Source organism: Misgurnus anguillicaudatus, unplaced genomic scaffold (assembly GCF_027580225.2).
Source record: "Misgurnus anguillicaudatus unplaced genomic scaffold, ASM2758022v2 HiC_scaffold_27, whole genome shotgun sequence".
Lineage (NCBI taxonomy): Eukaryota > Metazoa > Chordata > Actinopteri > Cypriniformes > Cobitidae > Misgurnus > Misgurnus anguillicaudatus.
This window is the reverse complement of record NW_027395277.1, coordinates 186085-207589: the sequence shown is the minus strand read 5'-3', so window position 1 is coordinate 207589 and position 21505 is coordinate 186085. Positions and strand designations below refer to the sequence as shown.

The window sequence follows — 21505 nt, the reverse complement described above, 5'->3', positions numbered from 1 at the left end:
TTCACACGCTTTATTTATACTTCCTGCTTCCTGTGAACCGTCAGTCAGCGTTCGCCACCTCCGCGGACACACCTGTCGCTTGTTCCCGCTGATTCTGTTGCCCGGGGTTAAGTGCCGGTGTTTGTGTAAATCGGTCCGGGCGGAACTTTTCTCCGCAACTTTGGTTCTGCCCCTATAGTCACTCGTGACATCAATGTGTTCACCACTTATTCTTCTATTACGTCTTGCTTTTTAATGCTTTATCAAGTTAAAACAATACTGTACCTTATTGTAGCAAGAACAGATTTTCTGTCACTGAAAGCCCTAATGCTGTTTGTACTCAAATAGTTTAGCACTTATGACTTAAATTGTTCATTATGGATCCATAACTTAACTATCTTTGTTCATTTAACGTAATAACTTATAAAAACCGTAAACTTAAAAATTCAAGTGAAATTAGGGTTTTCAGTGGTCATTGTTTACTCTCACCCCTTTATGTCAATGCTGTATCAATTCTTCAGGCCTGTGCTCTCCATGAACACTCCAAAACCTGTGTTGTGTTTTTATTTTGTTTATTTTCTTGGATAAAAATTTCAACACTTTCCCCTATAGAAAGATATAGACTTTGTCCTAGAATGATACAGAGTTTTGTGTTATAAAAACAGAATTAATTCAATGCATTGACTGTTTTTAACAGTTTATTCATTTATAGCATGTGTGAGCTATTGTAGAATAAATGTCTCAAATGAGTTTACTGTAGCTGTGATGATTGTATACATGTTTACAGAGTTAATTTAATAAATGCAGTTTTTAATTGTCAGATTGTGTTTGTCATTGATTTTCCACCAGTTACACCAAAATCTGGTTCAATGATCTTGGACCAGACTTGAGGTTTACATTTTAAAATGTAATTTCTAGGAAAAGAAAGGGTGTGCTGGTATAAATGTTTTGCAAAAGGCACTGAAATAATCTCATTGTCATGTCATGTTTTTGTCTTTTTGGCCCGCCACCCCCCCCCCCTCGGAGGACAACTTTTTTTTAATAAAGTTAATTATTTTTACAATACAGACAATAGATATACTTGTAAATACATGTCAATGTATTTTTAAGGTTATATATTTATCTAGAAAAAATGTAACCTGAGATATGCACTTTAAACCACTTCTAATTATATAACTAATAATGTAAAATATCCAGTATACCATATAGTACATTTTTCAGTCACAATAAAAAAACTTTTGTTTTACATATGAATTCATGAAAATAAACTCTTTTGTAAGGCAAAACTACATTTTTATCTCAGCCTGTCATAGATCTCTACTTTAATAATAGCTTTGCCTGCATTGGACATAGTTGCTTCTAATTTAACTCTCTGTGCATTGTAGGTGATTCCACCATCCTTTGCCTTCCCACGGATAAAACTGTTGTCATTTTCATAATACATTTTTTCATACATGGCTTCATTGCACACACGATCTGTACTGATCACCCCAACTCCGAAGGTGTTATTGTACAAGCCGTTGAAGGGAACGGAGAACAGAATAGCCATGCGATCAGTGCACTCCTGGTTCTCCAAGCAGAGGTCATAAGTCAAGACACCTACGGCCCCGAAGGCAGTAAATGCAATCTTCGTGAATGCGCAGACCCCGATGTTTTTGAAGCTGATTGTGGGCTGAGGAGGATGCCAGCAGCACCCACTGCACATGTAGAATCTGAGAGAAGTTTAGAGTTAGTTAATAATGTTTTAATAAAGTTACAGTAAAATGACAGCTTTCATTAAGTTCTATTTTGTATTTTTTTTACAAGGTAACAGGATTTTTCTTGAATAACACATTTGCTTATTTACTTAGAACAGCTTGGTTTATTCAAGTTCAAATAATGTGAGAGACAAAACAAATGACAATGTTTCCCTAAATGCACGGTCATCATTTTCTCCTAACTTTGGGTTGTTGAGGCTGTAGGCTTCGCTCATGTTGTTGATCTCTATCGTGCAGCTCCTGATGCGGTCTATATTTGCTGACACGCTATCTGCAGTCTGCATGTTGTCACTTTTTCAGAACTGAAGGATCATAAAAGATTGGAAAAAAAACAAAGATTATTTATCAAAGACTGGACAAATGCCTTTGTGAATAAAGCAATAAGCCCCAAGAAGCAGTGGGTTACCAGTGCATTTTATAACAGCTATGACGTTGTTAGGCACGACCCTTAGCTGTTATAAAATGCACTGTAACCCCACTGCTTCGCATGGGTTATTGCTTTTATAAAACGGTTACTTCATATGCATAACGTTAGCGGGATTTTATAAAATAAAACACAAATAAGCTGTAATTATATTAGTACAAATATTACTCTTCCGCCAAACAAAGTAGTTCCTCAGAATCAAGTGTGACTGAAATAGAGCGCAGTTCTCAACCAACACAGACGCAGCAAAGACACAATGAAAATATGAATTAAGACTGTGGCGTTTTTTTTATAAACCAACATTTATCTAATTTATACATTAACATATCGTGCAACAGTTGTAGTGATGATCAAATATGCTTGGAAGCAAGGCCGTAGCCAGGATTTTTCAAATACCGAGGACAACCCCTAAATTTTTTTAATTATTTATATTTTTTCCATATTACGTAATAATAATAAACATGTCCAAACTACGACATAGCACAAATGTAACTGTGTCTGTGAGAATTGTGTTTGTGACTAAACGCATCCAAAATAAATCAATGGTTACATTTCATCATCTTAAGTCACCCTTTGCCTAAAAACTGCAAAACTGTGTCATTTTTTTTTTCAAGAAGCTTCTTAAATTTTCAATTTAGTATAGAAGGAGTTTATATATAATATGGGCTCTTATTTGCTGTTTTTTCTTCAATATTCAGTGTAAGTCATCTATTTCAAAAATACATTTTTGGTTTTCTAATAATTATTAACAAAACTAGTCAGTTTGGCACAGGTATTTTGGTCTACAAAAGTAATTTCAAGCATTTAACCATGCACCTTCAGATTAAATGATTTTTAAGATCATAGTTAACATTTTAGTCAAGTGACCTTAAACTTTTGAACAATTTGAATCTAAAATTTGGTAGCTGTATTGCATCTCATATTGTAGGCTATTTGCAGTGCTGGGCAAGCTACTTGGAAAATGTAGTGAGCTAAGCTACCAGTTACTTCACAATAAATGAAGCTTCACTATACTGAAGCTACCCCCCTGGGAAATGTAGCAAGCTAAGCTACATCAATAGTAGCTTGCTACATCCAAGCTACTTTTTTATTTTTAACCAGTTTTATTATGTAATTATTTATTCAGTTTCCATTTAAAATTTTGATAATTATAGGCAATTAAAGCATAATGTAGACCTAGGTACTTCACATTATGGGGCGGTTTCCTAGACAGGTCTCATTCTACTCCCAGAATAAAATGCATGAATGAGCTGCCTTAATTTAAAAACACCTTGCCCTGCATACCTTAACACAGCTCCGAAAGTTTCAGAGGTGTACGCGGATCTGGAGCTACCTCTACCATCATTTAAAATCAACTGCAGACACAGTAACGAGACCCGCCCTCCCTTTCACCATGATTGGCCCCGACCTGACCCTGACTGTATGAAACAACTAATCAAACTGATGATGGCAGTGACATTACCCAATCAGAGGTAGAGCACGAGTCTTCACAGGATGCGAGTGGTAATGTTTTGTATGAATAAAGGCTGCACAACTTGAAAATATGGGAAAACAATGTCCCGTGTGATTCAAAATGACGCGCTTATTCACAAATTCAGGACGACTTCAGAAATGTTTGGAAAATTGTAGCTTGTGTGGAAGCTACCGCACTACTTGGTCAAAAAAAGAGCCTAGCTACCAAAAAGCTATTTGATTTAGAAAGCAGCTAAGCTACCGCCAAGCTACTGAAAAATGTAGTTAAACTACTAGCTTCGCTACTTGTAGTGAAGCTACTGCCCGGCACTGGCTATTTGCTGCATAACCATTAACTCTCCCCTTCCCTCCTTCTCTTTGTCTGCTCATCTTTTGCTGGCTTTCCAAATGATTATTTAGTTTGTTGCAGCCTTTTCATTTTCCTTTGCTTTATTAGATCAGAATTACAGACGTGGAGAGACTCTTTAATCAGCATAAGTTGCACGTTACTTAAACATTCTTGCCTTTCTTGCATACTATTCTGGTATAAAAGCAGTGTTTATCATACTTTGTGTTTACGACCGCTACCTTTGAGCTTGTTGTACTTGCCATCGCTCATCGCTCTGTCGGGCAGACTGCACGTGAGGACCGGGCTGCCTGTGAGTGTCTAGCAGCAGCACCCACTGCTCGTTGAGTGGAGAGAATGATACATGCTCTCGCGTCAGTCTCCAACCACGCCAGAAAAGATCGTTAGATTTGTCCTTTTTCGCTTTTATAAGTCGCTAAAGGGGTTTAAAAATGGCTAAATCTAGGGACAAAGTCATCATCAAGTTGGCAACACGGCACTGCTGTGTATGTTTATACAGGGTATGAACTTAAAGTAAGCCTCCTTCTGGTTGGCAAACAATGGAAATTCAGCCAGTCATCATTGGGTATGTGGTTGTCCCACCCCCTCTAACATACACAGGCCAATCATCATCAGTTGAAGAGAAAAACATTGCCTGTCTGATAGTCTACTCGTTTTAGTGAGATTAACGCGCAACATTTTAATGTCAGTAACAGTAACGACAGAAATTTATTTGATTATTCGTTACTGAAAAAATAACACTGTTAGTAACGACGTTTATTTATTACGCCGTTATTTCCATCACTTCACGTGATGGTCCGTAGATGCAAGGATAATTGTTTTGTCTGCTATTTTCACATCAAAATGAAACAAAACTTCAAGAAAAACTACTGAGGACATGACCTCGGTGTCCTCAATGGTAGCTACGGCCATGCTTGGAAGCATGCTAAACTCTTTCCTCGTCAGCGTTTTTTTTAAGTTGCCACCCAGTTGTAGTTTAATGCCTTGCAGAAACATTATCTTCTTTAAATAAACATAAAATATTGAATGAAAGAACAGACCATCCGCTTTTAAACAACAACAATAAAAACTGTTTCATCCTACCTTCATTTGTTCTCTTATCACCTCTCAGATTTTTTTTTTTTTTGCTAAAAGCGGAGATTATTCCATTTTTGTGAATAATTTTTGTAAGAGATCAGATTCAGAGCCTGATAAAAACATGCTGTTTTCAGTGTTGAGTGAATGCGTCAGTGTTTAAGTTGGGTAATATCGCCACCCAGTGGATAGGGTAAATATGAATTTGAAGTAACTCTTCAGGGAGTGTTTTCTCTTTATTGATTAGATGACAAAACCATATTTATTGACATGTATCTGGATATTGCCATAATTGTGCAATTGTAGACAAATTAAAAATATGATTAAAGACTGTGGTGTTTATTTTCATAAATCGGTACGCAACAACAGTGGCGCAGTGATACTTCTGTAATGTGAAATACTTCTGAACCGTGGGGTTATCAGTGTATTTTATCAAGGCTTAGAACGCGTTTCAACCAATCAGAATGAAGAACCAGAACTGCCCATTTTATAATATGAATTTTACATTTGTGTGCTGCATGTGATTTTGCCAAGCCATACATTTTTCTCAAACTGAGTTAGTTTATACTCCAAACACATCAATGTAACATGCATACAAATATTTTAATGTATATTTAATAAAATATTTGAGTAAAGGTTATTCAAGGTTGGACACTTTTGGCTACTACTGCACACAACAATCCAGGCAAACCATCTGTACATCTGAAACTATGGCAGCAGGTACAAATGAGTGCTATCTACAGTACAGTTTTAACTCAGGTGCTAAACGATCTCTAATAAAAACCTTGACAGCAGTGTTGTATAAAGTACTAGAAAGCAATACTTGAGTAAAAGTACAAGTATTGAAAAAGACTTTGGTAGAAGTGAAAGTTGTCTTTTAAAATATTACTCAAGTAAAAGTCTTAAAGTATCTGATACAGTATATACTGTACTTAAGTATCAAAAGTAATTTTCTGATATTTAATGTACTTAAGTATTTGAAGTAAAAGTAAAAAGTTTTTTTTTTTTAAAGCAAGCGGTTAGAACTTTGATTGTGAACTTTATTGTGGCTTTCTTATAGTAAAGCATATTCAGGGTTTCCATTATCTTCTTAATCTTAATCATCAAATAAAAATCTGTCTTTTCCAGGACTTTTCAGGCACAATTCTCTTAAGTTCAAAGAGCAAACAGCATATTTTTAGAGCTGACATCAAATAAAAAAGCAGAAATTTCACTTTTGTAAGAACTTCAGGTAAAAATGAAAAATAAATAATAACTTATTTATTTCAAAACATGAGCATATTTTTGAAAAAAGTGAGTATTGCTTTAAGTTAGCTGCTCTACTAAGAAAAAAATGCCAACTTGTTGTGTGGTAATGAAAGCACTGTGACTTTGATCAACAATGCAAGCGTACATTCACAATGTAACACAACATTATCCTATAACCACTGAGTTTTGAGTTAATTAACATAAAAGGAAATCTCAAGTTTGACAAAACGTATGATGCTTTTGAAAAGGTGAATACAGTCCTTAACACTTTCTTTCTAACCTGCCACTGATTAACATAGCAGTTTTTAAAATATATTTCTCAATCTAACATTAGCCTACCGGAGGGAATATTCGGCCGGCAGTTATGCTATAATGTTACCATAAACAGTTAAGCGTGTTTCATTTGAGAGTTCTCTGTGAATTAAATAAATCCATGGGAAAATCAGCTGTGTAACGTTGACGTTTATTAAACATGTGCGCCTGGCCATCACATTAGACAGATAATTATCTAATACGGCTTATGATAACTAATGTTTAATCACATTGACATTGTGGCTTTACTTAATAACTATTATTTTAACGTACCTTGATGGGATTCTTCAGGTTGGACGGGGAGTTTTTAAATGACAAAATGTAAGTGATTTTCTGTAGGTATAAGAGGCACTTTATTCGGTATCGGGAATCTTTAATTCCAATGTACAAAAACATTTCTTACAAATACGGCCACGGGTGTATAACGTTAGCTTTCTCATCCTGTTCATCGTCGGGGTGGTCGATTACGATAACGGGAGGTCCTCCAGTAGGTGCTTTCATTGCAGTTACAGTTGTGCTTCCTCATCCTTTGGCAACACTACGCTAAAATAGAGTGTGCGTGAAATAGAGTGTGCGGAGCGTAAATCAATCTAGAAGCACTGATTCGCCAAAACCTCCCTTATTGAGTGTGCGGAGCATGCGTAAATCAATCTAGAAGCACTGATTCGCCAAAACCTCCCTTATAGAGTGCCGAAGTCATGACGTCACTTTGTAGGCCAACCCGGAAGTTAGCGGCGCATGGGTTCCCTCGATCGAAAAGCCATTCATTTTTCCCATAGACTTTTGGAAAATCGCAAAAAATAAGATCTGTGTTCAACAAAGAGTTATGAACCTTACACGTTTTGTCTATCAAGATAATCTTTATAAGTTAAACGAAAATGTATACATTTTGAAGCCTAAATAAAGCCGTCAGATATAAAATGCTAACGGTATGCTATAAACGGACTACAGCGCACCGGTCGCGGATCAACGTCATCATCAAGCTTCCTCAAACTTTATTAAAAAACACGCTCGCTCATTGTGATCTGCGCTGTTTATGGACACTTATCCACTTTTTCATGAGAAATATTGCACATTCGTTATTTCCAAAAATGTTAGAAATTTTGTTTACGCGTGATTTTTTGTTAATGTTTTATTTATTTATTAGTTTAATTATTTCGTTAGTTTATATAAACCTTAATATTATCATTGTGCCCCAAATAAACTTTAAAAATTATATTTCACTGTATTATGTTTGATTGTATGTTTGCATACCATTTGCTAATTCGCCAGAAAAAAAAAACATCTCAGAAGCACTAGCTATTGCCGTATATCTTATGTACTTTTTCTTACTTAGACGATAGAAAACCATAGATCGAGGAGAGAGAACCACTATAAATCTGGACATAACAGTGCAGCTTAGATGCTGGTTTACTTACCGGTATTGCAAGGGCCAGCATGAGGGACAAGGTTTATCAAGTCTCATTAAGTAAAACTATGGAGAGATATAATAGTGTTATATGTATTTTTAAGATAACTATACAATCTCTGAACAAACAGAACACAGTTAAAGGGATACTTCACCGATTTAGCATTCAGCTTTGTATCTGTAGAAACCCGGCAGTATTACTGAATGACCATGTTTCCCTCCCTCATTTCCCCCTGAGAGGAGAGATATCTGCATTTTGGTTCTGCAAAAAAGTCCTCCGATTATGTAATATGACGATTTTTGCATCATCGGAGGACTTTTTTGCAGAACCAAAATGCAGATATCTCTCCTCTCAGGGGGAAATGATGGAGGGAAACATGGTCATTCAGTAATACTGACGGGTTTCTACAGATACAAAGCTGAATGCTAAATCGGTGAAGTATCCCTTTAAATTCCAAACATTTAATATAATAGTTATATATAATTATATATGTTAAATTTAAAGAGAATTGTCCAATAGCATCAATGCTTAATACAATATATTATAATTAAACCATATATGTTCTCTAAATAAACCATATATACTAATTTTGTTCACATTTTCTATATATTTTTACCTGGTAATCCACAAGCCCCAATGTGAGAGCCTGTGTAGTAAATTGTATCTCACATTACTGTGAGCTGACTGGTGTATAGTTACACAATAGTATAACATTTAATTTTTGGTATTTGTTAGACAAGGGACTTACAGTGCATTCAAGCTATATATATCAGCGCGTTCTCTGGGAATTAAACAAAAGTTAACAAAATGCTCCAATCACTGATCCACAGAAACATTGCAGCACGTTTTGTAGTAAACATCTTTATTTTCATAAAATAAGTAAACTTTGTCTCCGGACAAAACAAAACATGTCAAACTACAGTCTCTCCACAGTACAATAATATTTGGAAAAACTACAATTTGAAAAGACTAAATATATAACGCTATGTATATTAACTGAAAGGTAAACTTCTGAGAACGTGAGGCTGAAAGGCTATTGACAGATTTCCTGTCATGATGACGTCTAAACTCCCCGCCAAGGATGTAGTCCCTATTAGCAACTTGTTAGCAACCACCGTTTTTAAGGCACAATAAAGTTTAAAAAAATCACAAGCAGATTATAACTGGTGTATTTTATGTCATAGAACAAAACGTGAAAATATTTAGAGGTTTTGTTAACCACAGACCTTATTTCAGGCGATTTAGCAAAAACCCATTCAAAAAACCCATAGACTTCAGGGCGAGGGAACCCGTAGTGCTAAAATGCTACCTCACTTCCGCGTTTTAGCCTACAAAGTGACGCCATTACTTCGGCACTCTATTGAGGTCGCACACATTTCTTCTGATTTTATTTTGTAGTAACGAGTAACGAATATGCTTAGTGGAAATATATCGGAGAAAAAGTATACATTTTATCTAGAAAATGTAGTGGAGTAAAAGTGAAAGTTGACATAAATTTAAATAGCGAAGTAAAGTACAGATACGTGAAATTTCTACTTAAGTACAGTAACGAAGTATTTTTACTTCATTACATTACAACACTGCTTGACACTATGGCAGAATATGGCAGACACATGCAGGCTCCATACGGTTCAAAAGATTTAAATTGTTATCAGCAGGGTGCGATTTGTGAAAAAAACAGAGGGGGGGGGGGTGTTTTCATAGGCGTCGATTTCGGCGACGGTGGGTACACACCATTTTTCGTCATGAGTCATTTTGTACCCACCACTAGTTTTAACTTTTTTGACTGTTTTCAGTGGTAATGAAGAGCAATATATGAGAAATTTGGTAATCATTGTCCGACCTAACAAAAATCCATTATAATATTATTATTATTTTTTATATATTTCTAATTAAAATATTTCTAATATTCAGAAATGCGCTCTCCGCTCACGAGCTCTGATCGGAACAAACCCGAACCTCACTGTCTGCTGAACTTGTGCAGAAACATAAAAATATAACCAGCTTTTCAAAATGGTTTTAAAACTAAACATTTTGACTATTTTAGCACAAATGATGAGCTTATTGACGATTTTTATAATTCTTGACATAATGCGTCTCTGTCCACAGCACATTTCAAAACATTTGAATTCATAAAAATAAATCATGAGAACATGGACTCATCACTGCATTTGCAGGAATTGTAAAATCTTTTTTCTTATTAACTCATGAAGCAGCCTAACGCAATATTTTTACTGTGATAGCTTATCTTTCCCCACACATATGAACTGTGATCATGCACAACGAAAAAACACGCAAGTATTAAATCTTGAATGGCAAATATATATAGGACAACGTAGTGTCAACTTAAACATAGAACAATGTATTGGTTGCAAAGTTAAACCATTACAGTAGAAACAGTTTTACTGCTGCTTTTAAAGTAATAACATTAACTTTACACTGCGATGCTGAGCTACAGTGAAATGATAGAAAAGTCAGATGCATTATGTGTTAGCCTCATTTGCGCAAACTGGACGCGCCCGCGCCTTGCTAAACGCCTCATCGGCATGTATCATGTGTAACTTCGGCCATTCTCAGTGGTGTGACTGGGACACTAACTCTGCTTGTCATCATAAACAGATAATCAGATTGTTATGTGTATTCCCACTTTATTAATATGCGGCTGAATATGCTGCATTTCATCGTTTCGACACACAGCTCCATAACCATCTCGCAAGTGTTGATAGGCTATTACTCATGAGGTGTAACCGGGTCTGTAACCAATCAGATAGCGCCGTGGGCGGGACATTGAGCAAGTCTGCAGAGTGGTGAATACAGAGAGGCTGCGCGGCAGCTGTATCAGAGCCAGATAAAGTAGCGCATTTTAAAACAAAATTGACTTTAATCAAACCACGGATCCGTGATAAGTTTTGTGATCCGTCTCGCCACTAGTGTAGTAGCACTGATCACTTTGAGGGGGGGGGGGGGGTAAATTTATAGAGGGGACGAACTAAGCTAGTACCAAGTGTGTGGTGAGATCGTAACAAGGGCGTGGTGAGCTTGAACCTGCTTACTTCACGAGTCAATTTTTGGACCCAACATCCAATAGAAAAATTCAACTGCAGTAGCCACCGTTCAACCTGAAGATGGCAGCACTCAGACGTTTTTACACCATATATTGTAGTATTGAAACACTTTATATCCAAATGTCAAAAAACTTACTAAAATCAATGAACAGCACTAACAAAGCATCATTCTTACAGATCAGTAACTAAAAAAAGTTGGATTAGGGTTTAGTTACTCTTTCCCCGCCATTGAAGAGTTATCTCGTCAATCTGCAATTTTCTGGAAGGCATAAAAATTTTGCGAAAATCATAAAAAATGCTGGCGGGGAAAGAGTTAAGCAGAGGCAGGGATACATTGACCAGAAAGGGGGAAATCCCATGCATCCCCCCCCCAGCAAATCGCACCCTGGTTATCAGAGACAAACAGTGAATCAGGAGCTGTGGATCTGCAAGACATACACTTGCAGACTGCTGCGTCGCTTTTACAACCGTGAATTAGGTAACTACATTGCATATACTGTAGATCCGAATACCTTAGTAAATGAATACACTAGTTAACTGCATACAATTAAACTTTAGATTTACACAAAAGATTTATAATGTGGCACGTGCCCCAGTTTACTGGGTCTACTGGGCGACGCCGCTGTATGATAGAGTCAGGAAGGAATGAAAATGTATCACATATAACATAAAAAAGGCATTTATTTTTAAATGAAGAAAATGCTTTATTAAAATTCTAAATTTCCTATACAGTATGAACGTGCAAAAGAACTTATGAATGGCCCTTTATTATTATAATGGCCCTACAATGGAAACAATGGAAAATAAAATAATTTTAGTGTATGAATCATTTTAGTCAAGAAATGGCTGCCCACCCCAAAATCCTGACTGCCCCACAGTCTAGCAAGCCTAGTACGCATGAGATTACGTTGGGTTTTCATGTCTGTACATTATATAATATTTTATGTTATAGTTTGGGCATATCTGTTGCTCTACAGAGTGTTTGATCATTTCGTCAATTTAACAGATAAATTAAGCGCAGAAAAGACATTCTTTTATAGAATATTTAAATGCTGTTAGTTACCTTTTTTATATACATTATGCAATATTATTTTAAATTAGAATGTTTATGTCCAAATCATAGTATGTTAATATTAATGTTATTAAGTCCTGTCTAAATGTATTAAATAAAAAGCTTTCAGAGTAAGTCAAATTCACTCACCTTCATCAAAACTCTTCTCATCTGTCAAAGAGTAACTGAACACTGCTTATATATAAACACCCTGATACATTGTTGTGCAATGATCGTCTGTGATTTGTCAATTGTCATTCCTCCCAAATGAAAAAAATACTATACTGCCCTACAAGCCAAAGCGCAGTAACTACACATTTGGTCAAAATTGAGTTAAGGGTTAAAATGGGCTTTGTGAGATCTGTTGTGTTTTGTGACAAAGTCTCCTGGTTCAATTTTGTCCCATTTCAGAGAAACATGTGTGCCAAAATTGCAGTAACATGTTTGACTAGCTGGTGTAAAAAACTTTAAGGGCATTTTTCTCGGTTTCAGTATTTGCGTAGTTACTGCACTTAGCCTTTGTAGGGCAGTATAGTAGCCTAAACTTTTGTTTATTACAGTAAATTACTACACAGCTATACTGTAGTATTTACTGTAGTGAATATAATATTATAATAAATATATAATATTATAAAATCAATAAACCCCAAGAAGCACTGGGTTACAGTGCATTAGGCGAAGCAGAGTGCCTAAAATCCAATTAGTTGTTATATAACGCATTGTAACATCACTGCTTCGCGGGGCTTATTGATTTATTTTATTCTATTTTATTTTATTTTACTTTTATTCAGATAGACTCGCTGAGATTAAAAATCTGTTTCACAGGAGTGACCTGGCCAAAACGGGCAGCAATCCAACTAGTTTTATCACAGACTCAAACAACGCAGACAAAAAGCACCTAAAATACACAGACTGTTAACAATTAAAACATTTATATTTCACTGAGTCAGATTTTATGTGCCATATAACTTCCTTAAATTGAGCCACAGACAACAGATTTTGTAACTTCACTTTCGACTGAAGATGATTCCAGTCCAATGAGGCTGCTTATGTAAAATCCTTATTACCCCTTTCAGTTCTAACTACAGGAACAGAAACACTGTGATAATTTGAAGAACCCAAAAAAAAGTAATTGTCCACAGTTTTCTGTTGCACAATAGTGCTGAGATATGGAGGTATTAATTCCAAGATGGTTTTATAGATGGTTATGGTACCAATGCATTTTTCTCCTACCAGAGAGAGAAGGCTAACCCCCTATGTTATATAAAACACAATAATGGGTTGAAGATTTACAATTTGCTATAAATCTTAGTGAACCATGATAAATGGCATTCGGAGTAGAGAGGAGATATGAAGATGCAAACTGGTACAGGTTACACTTAAATCAATCATTTAGTTTTCAAATTCATTAATCAAAACAGCAACATTCATATCTCAAATAACAATAGAAAATAAAATAAAAATCACAAAGTCAAATCATACCTGGCAATTAAAGCGACACACAGCAGTGCGCGAAGTCTGAATACAGATGCTTCCATAAGGTTTGAATACACACAGAGTGTGGGAGCTTCTGGTTACAGAATGCCTCCCAGAATATTTTGCCAGGCCACCTTTTATACACAGCTTGAGACAAAGACATCGTAATACTACAAAAATCCAGTTTGACCTGCTCCAAGTGACCTTAAAGAACACCTGGTCAAGATCCAGTTTGACCTGTGGCAAGTGATACTTAAGAGCACCTGGTCAAACTAGCCAGAAGTATCCTGGTAAAACCCCACCTCTACAAGAAATGCATCTTCTATTCTAAGTTCTAAAACCTTGATCCATTAGACTTATAGAAATGAGACCTTTACTCATCGCACCATGATCTTTAAAATGAAACCACACATCAGAATCAGAATCAGAATGAGTTTTATTTGCCAGGTGTGCACAAGCCCACAAGGAATTTGTTGTGGTTTTCAGGAGCTCTTGGTACATACATACATACATATCAAATGAGAACAGAAGGAACATTTTAAAAGTAAAACTAAGAAAGTAAGTAATAACAAATAAGTAAGTGAAATAAAATAAATAATAATACCAATGTGGTATACATTTGGATCAGAAGACATAGAGATTTGTATTGTATATACAGCAGGATGAATAGAATATATATATATATATATATATATATATACAGTATACACACACACAGAACCAGTTTTTACTCTCAGCAGTAAAGTGAATACTAAACAGGGGTAATTGCTATGTTTAACAGTTGAAGCTGGAGATAGCGTTGGGGAAAAAACTCTTCTTATGCCTACATGTTTTAGTGCACAATGCAACGATCTGTAACGTCTGCCTGAGGGCAGAAGTGCAAAAAGGTTATGTCCGGGGTGAGAGGGGTCTGTGATGATGTTACCTGCCCGTTTCTTCACTCTGGCATTGTACAAGTCCTGAAGGTTGGGCAGGTGCACACCAATAATCCTTTCAGCTGTCCTGACAATCCGTTGCAGTCTTCTAATATCTGATTTGCTGGCTGACCCAAACCAAACAGTTATAGAAGTGCACTGAACTGACTCGATAACAGCAAAACTGAGTAAAACTGTGTCAGCAGCGCCTGTGGCAGGTTGAACTTCTCTGCTGAGCCTTTTTCACAGTGGAGTCAATGTGATTGTCCCACTTCAGGTCCTGAGAGATGATGGTGCCCAGGAACCTGAATGACTCCACTGCCTCCACAGTGCTGTTCATAATGCTGGGTGGCGGGAGTGCAGGGGGGTTTCTCCTAAAGTCCACTATAATCTCTACTGTTTTGAGCGTGTTCAGCTTCAGATTGTTAAGACTGCACCAAACAGCCAACCTCCAGTCTATAAGCAGACTCTTCTCTGTCCCGGATGAGACCGATGATTGTGGTGTCGTCTGCAAACTTCAGGAGCTTGACAGAGGGGTGTTTAGAGGTGCAGTCATTTGTGTAGAGGGAGAAGAGCAGTGGGGAGAGAACACAGCCCTGAGGATCTCCAGTGCTGATGGTGAGGGTCCTAGATGTGAGTTTTCCCAGCATCACTAGCTGCTGCCTGTCTGTCAGGAAGCTGGTAATCCACTGACAGATGGAGGTGGGTACAGAAAGCTGGGTCAGTTTATTCAGGAGGGTATCCGGGATAATAGTGTTAAAGGCCGAACTGAAGTCCACAAACAGGATCCTGGCATATGTCCCTGGTTTGTCCAGATGTTGTAGGATATAATGCAGACCCATATTGACTGCATCATGCACAGATCTGTTTGCTCAATAAGCAAACTGCAGGGGGTCCAGTGATGTCCTTCAGGTAGGCCAGCACCAGTCTCTCAAATGACTTCATAACCACAGATGTCAGAGCAACAGGTCTGTAGTCATTTAGTCCAGTGATTTTTGGTTTCTTGGGTACAGTGATGACATTGGAGCATTTGAAGCAGGAGGGGACTTCACACAGCTCCAGTGATCTGTTGAAGATCAGTGTGAAGATGGATGACAGCTGGCCAGCACAGGCTTTGAGACAGGCTAGTGAAACACCGTCTGGGCCTTTGGCTTTCCTTATCTTCTGTTTCCTGAAGACACTGCATACATCCCTCTCACTGATCTGAAGTGCAGGCTGAGGTGCAGGAGGGGAGAGGGAAGGGAGGGGGGTGTTGATGGCTGTGTGTTGAGATGGCCAGAGCGAGTGTGGGGTGTAAGACCAGGCTTTTCAAACCTGCAGTAAAATGTATTCAGCTCATTGGCCAAATGTTGGTTTTCTACAGTGCTGGGAGATGGGGTCTTGTAGCTTATGATGGTTTTCAGGCCTGTCCAAACTGATGCTGGGTCAGTGGCTGAAAGTTTGTGTTCTAGCTTTTTACCGTAGTTTCTCTTTGCTTTACTGATCTCCTTATTTAGTGTGTACTTGGCCTGTTTGTACAAGGCTTTGTCCCCGTTCCTGTAGGCATAATCTTTGGCCTGGCGAAGCTGTCTGAGTTTAGCAGTAAACCAAGGTTTGTCGTTGTTATATGATAAATAAGTCCTAGTGGGAACACACATATCCACCATTACACCACCACCAGTAGCCTGCACAGTGGTAACAAGGCCATATCTCCCTGTAGCCCAAGACAGCTTGCCCACTGAAGCTAAGCAGGGCTGAGCCTGGTCAGTATTTGGATGGGAGACCACCTGGGAAAACCAGGTTGTTGCTGGTAGAGGTGTTAGTGAGACCAGCAGGGGGTGCTCACCCTGTGGTCTGTGTGGGTCCTAACACCCCAGTATAGTGACAGGGACACGATACTGTCAAAAAAGCACCGTCCTTCGGATGAGACGTTAAACCGAGGTCCTGACTCTCTGTGGTCATTAAAAATCCCAGGATGTCCTTTGAAAAAGAGTAGGGGTGTGCCCCGGCATCCTGGCCAAACTTGCCCATTGGCCTACTAATCATCCCTCATACTAATTGGCTATATCACTCTGTCTCCTCTCCACTAATAAGCTGGTGTGTGGTGGGCATTCTGGTGCAATATGGATGCCGTCGCATCATCCAGGTGGATGCTGCACATTGGTGGTGGTTGAGGAGATTCCCCCATTCATATGTAAAGTGCTTTGAGCACTGAGAAAAGCGCTATATAAATGTAACGTTCTGTTTATGCCGAATTCTGACTCTACCATCTTACATGTTTCCTGTTCATCAAGCTTGTTAGGAAGATCTTCCGTCTTGCTCTGTAAAACTTCAGAAGCGGTGTGTATGTTGGTGTAACAATGATCTGAATGTATCAAGGAGGTGATGCGTTTGAACTCATTACCTATCTGATGAGAGAGAAAAAACAAGTTTCAGCTATAAAATAGTTTAACAAACACATGCAAACATCACAACAATAACATGAATTAAAAGGCTACGACTATAACATTTTCACCATTAGGAAGAAACAGGGTAGGCCATCGTTCCAGCACCACAGAGACCATTGGCACCACTTCCACAATCTTTTTCGAAAGCGAAAATGTCGGACTCATCTTCTTTAGTTCCTCTACTGATAAGAGTTTTTCCTCTTTCAAAGTATCATCAGACTGGCCTACAGGATAATCATGTAAACAATTAACCTCTCCTCGTTTGGCTCGTTTTATCTGGTCTTTACCATCTCATACCAACTTCATGGCAACCTGCTGATCATAATTTGGATCTATAATTGCCAAGTTTACTAGCTGGTGTTTTGCAACAGGTTGCATGTATTGTAACATTTGCAAATCGAATGTTAACGTTAGCAGCTATTTGTGTGTAGTATGACATGACTAGGTTATTTCTTTTTTCTGTTTTGCAACCCTGTGATGCAAAATGACGAATAAATTACCTAAACATACACATAGCTTTCATGGAAACCACAGAACTTGGTTCTGACGGCCGCTGGTATTTACTGTATGGTTATTATAAACCATGTACAGTCAATTATCTTTAAGGTTCATTGGCCAGTGGTATTCCATTACTGAGTTTGTGTTCACTGTTTTTATAAAACAATATGAAAGTGTAAATTGAGACAGGTGATTTATTTGGGTGTCCTTAGATTACAGTATTGTGTACAGTGTTATGCAATTGATAACCTGACATGATTTAGCCTATTTCCATAACTGGCCCACTACTTACCTGATCAGCATACTCATTTTCTGTGAAGTATTGAAAATATTCTGAATGTGAAAATTACTGTGTGTAGATTGTCCTTGACAATCTAATGTGTAGATGTGTAGTTTGTCTTGGACAACTGCTCACCTGTGTTGCTGGAAGAGCACCCGATTGAGAGCCCACACTTCGGACTTATGGAAAATAAATGTCCCGACTGTAGCTCCTTGAAAATGCCATGTGTAACGATGAAATTAAAGCAGACTCACAGCTACTACTGGCAGGTGGAAGGCCAGCCGTCGCTTACAGTGATGTGATTTTGGTGTTTTTGCAGAGGAGGATATTGTCATACACATTGCTTGTGTCATTTTATTATTTAGATTATTATACTGTACCCTTTCCACCTTTGTACTGTGTAAAGTTAATAAATTTACAAAACATGATTACTACATAGCTGAATCACACATTAAAATGATAATTTATAAGCCATGATTACTACACTTTTGTAGTCATCAAAAGTGATTACTCCCTCACTCGTAGCATTGAGTTTAACGGTGCAGGTACTTTTAAATGACCATTACTTAATTTTTTACAAATTTTCAAACGATTTGGTTTGTTATAAATGTCAAATATGTACCTATGACACTGCATACTTATACAAAAAAAAAAAAAAAAAACATGAAACATGTTAAAGCACCCCGGAATTATAGGCACGTTAACGTTTGTAAGAAAGCAAACCGTTTGAAAATTGGTAGAAAATTGAGCAAGTTATGGTCATTTAAAAGTACCTGCACCATTAAACTCAATGATATGAGTGAGCGAGCTCCCCGTGGTAAGATGATGACATTAGAGACTCTGCTGTAACACATCTAGCCTTTATACATATCTATGGAATGTACCCTCAAAATCACAAAGCATTGTGGGTAAAAAATAGTGAATGAATGTAGGGAATGAAGATGTTCACTCAGGTTTCGGACACCACTACAAAATGGCTGACATCCGATATAGTGGAGTATAAAGTGGATAGGGAGCGGTTTCAGACACAGCTCTTGCGTCTGTGTGTGCCTCATTAAGCGGATGTAAGACAGAGAGCATCCAGGGGCACGTTCACGTTTAAAACGGTCTGCAACGTTTTGCTACAGTTTCCTGAAAACGGTGTGCACCGATGTGCAACAGGGTTTGAGATACGTTTTCTCTTGTTTGGTGGGCGTGTCAGAACTGCAGTCCCATAAGCAGAAACATGTATTTAAACCATGCGGTACTAAAGAGGTCAGTGACTGTAACATTGAGCATATTTTACAGTATTAAACACATATTTATAACGATTTCATCAGGCTGCAGAAACATTTAAAAAAGAACACCAAGCATGGCCTCTCAGCTACCGTAATTGCAGCTCTTGCGTCATCACAACAGAGTGTTTAACGCATCAGCGTTTCTGTTTAATAAACATTGTGCAACGTTTTGTCGGGTTGAACTCAGCCCTGATTGGCCTGTTTCGGTAAATCAACCAATCAATTGTCAATGTGGGCGGGCTTTTATCTCTTCTCTAGAAACAGAAGCGCCCAAAAAGCGAAAATATAAGACACATTTTACGCCAGACAATCTTGCACGGTGTACAGTTTGTAACAGTGACTTCAGTATTGCCCATTGGGGATTAAATGATTGTAAAATACATGTTGAAGTGAGTTCAACGAGTTTCATTTAATGTGCATTTTTCAGGCCGGCTAGTTAGACCTGTTTAAATGGAATATAAATAAAAACAGGTTACATAAATAGTATAAGCAGCTTATATAAATTGTAAAAGTGATTTACATATTTTAATATAATTAACAAATAATTGGGTAACAATTCACAATAAGGTTCATTATTTAACATTAGTTTACTACATAAGGTAATGTTTTGTATGTGGTAAGCACACTCAAAGAACCACACAGAGACGCATGATGCAGCAACAACAACATTACTGAACTGATCAGGGGCCCGTTTCAGAAAGGTGGTTAAGTGACAACTCTGAGTATGTTAACCCTGAAATGAGGGAAACTCTGAGTTTTCTGTTTCAAAATGAGAGGTAGGTTAAACATAAGACAGCGCGGTAAGTTAAGCCTGTTTCAAAAGGAGAGGTAAGTTATACTCAGAGTCCGACAGTAACTTACTCCGGAGTAACTTACTCTGTGAAACTAACCTGGTCAGGAGCAGGTATTATCCTGTAAACTCAGAGTTTCTTGTGGTCTCCTCCCCATTTTTAAAGGAGTAGCAATGTTTAATTTTGTTAGTTGCTTTAGTACATTAATTCATTGCGCACATTTTTATTACATACATTGTAAAATATTTTTTAGCTGTCTTTAAGTTATAATTAAATTGCCAGTGCAAACCATTTTAACTTACTACTTTATATTTGTATATATTACACTAAACTTTCAACTAAAAAGTTAAAACAGTAAATTGAAATCACTTCTAAAGCTAATATGATATACTTAGGTACATAGACCGTCTAAATGACTAAAATGTCATGTACTTTTATAGAGGATCCTGTAGATGATAATGTTGCATTCATTTGTAGAAAGTTACATTTATGTCATGTTGGATCAGGTCTCCACACCACAGACTAAATTAAAAAACGATCCAGCCCCGGACACCAGATCATGTTAGAAAATATAAGTTTACTTGTTTAACAGGCATATGTCTGATAAAAGGTTGATCAGTCGTTGCTAGAGGAGAGCATAAACAGAGGCGTGAGACGAAGGTTCAGATGATAAAATAGAACAGAGTTTTATTGATGGACAGTTTAGTTTCAGTTGCTTATGTCTCAATGTTCAAAACTTGCCTAAATCTCATGATACAAAATTGCTTAACTGCAACATCCTTTAGACCTTGGGCTTCCATTAACATTCTCTTTATCTATCTCTGTTTACACACAGACAGAACAGCTCTTAAAACTTCACAAATGTAAGACTGAACCACCATGAAATTATTAAGAGACATATAGAATATAGAAATACAATGAATGAATAAATGAATGAAAAAATGAATAAATTAATGAATAAACAATAAAGTAATAATAAAAATTATAATAATGTAATTAATAATTATAAAATAATATTAAATAATCAAATACATAATTAAATCGATAACTAATGATTATAAAATGATTATGATGATTATACAGTATTGTTCAAAATAATAGCAGTACAATGTGACTAACCAGAATAATCAAGGTTTTTAGTATATTTTTTTATTGCTACGTGGCAAACAAGTTACCAGTAGGTTCAGTAGATTCTCAGAAAACAAATGAGACCCAGCATTCATGATATGCACACTCTTAAGGCTGTGCAATTGGGCAATTAGTTGAATTAGTTGAAAGGGGTGTGTTCAAAAAAATAGCAGTGTGGCATTCAATCACTGAGGTCATCAATTTTGTGAAGAACAGCGTACTTTGATTAAAAAGTTGATTGGAGAGGGGAAAACCTATAAAGAGGTGCAAAAAATGATAGGCTGTTCAGCTAAAATGATCTCCAATGCCTTAAAATGGAGAGCAAAACCAGAGAGACGTGGAAGAAAACGGAAGACAACCATCAAAATGGATAGAAGAATAACCAGAATGGCAAAGGCTCAGCCAATGATCACCTCCAGGATGATCAAAGACAGTCTGGAGTTACCTGTAAGTACTGTGACAGTTAGAAGACGTCTGTGTGAAGCTAATCTATTTTCAAGAAACCCTCTGTTAAAAAAAAGGCATGTGCAGAAGAGGTTACAATTTGCCAAAGAACACATCAACTGGCCTAAAGAGA

General features: G+C 37.2%; 1 protein-coding gene across 1 annotated transcript; it reads right to left on the bottom strand.

The window, feature by feature from the left end:
• Positions 1 to 612: 612 nt before the first annotated feature.
• Positions 613 to 12389, bottom strand: LOC141362504 (DELTA-stichotoxin-Hcr4a-like). Its single transcript, XM_073864693.1, has 3 exons — positions 12289 to 12389; positions 1920 to 2038; positions 613 to 1691 (listed from the first exon to the last, which is right to left on the bottom strand). The coding sequence occupies exons 2-3, from the start codon at positions 2018 to 2020 to the stop codon at positions 1274 to 1276; spliced, it is 519 nt and encodes a 172-aa protein (XP_073720794.1). The 5' UTR covers positions 2021 to 2038; positions 12289 to 12389; the 3' UTR covers positions 613 to 1273.
• Positions 12390 to 21505: the final 9116 nt, after the last annotated feature.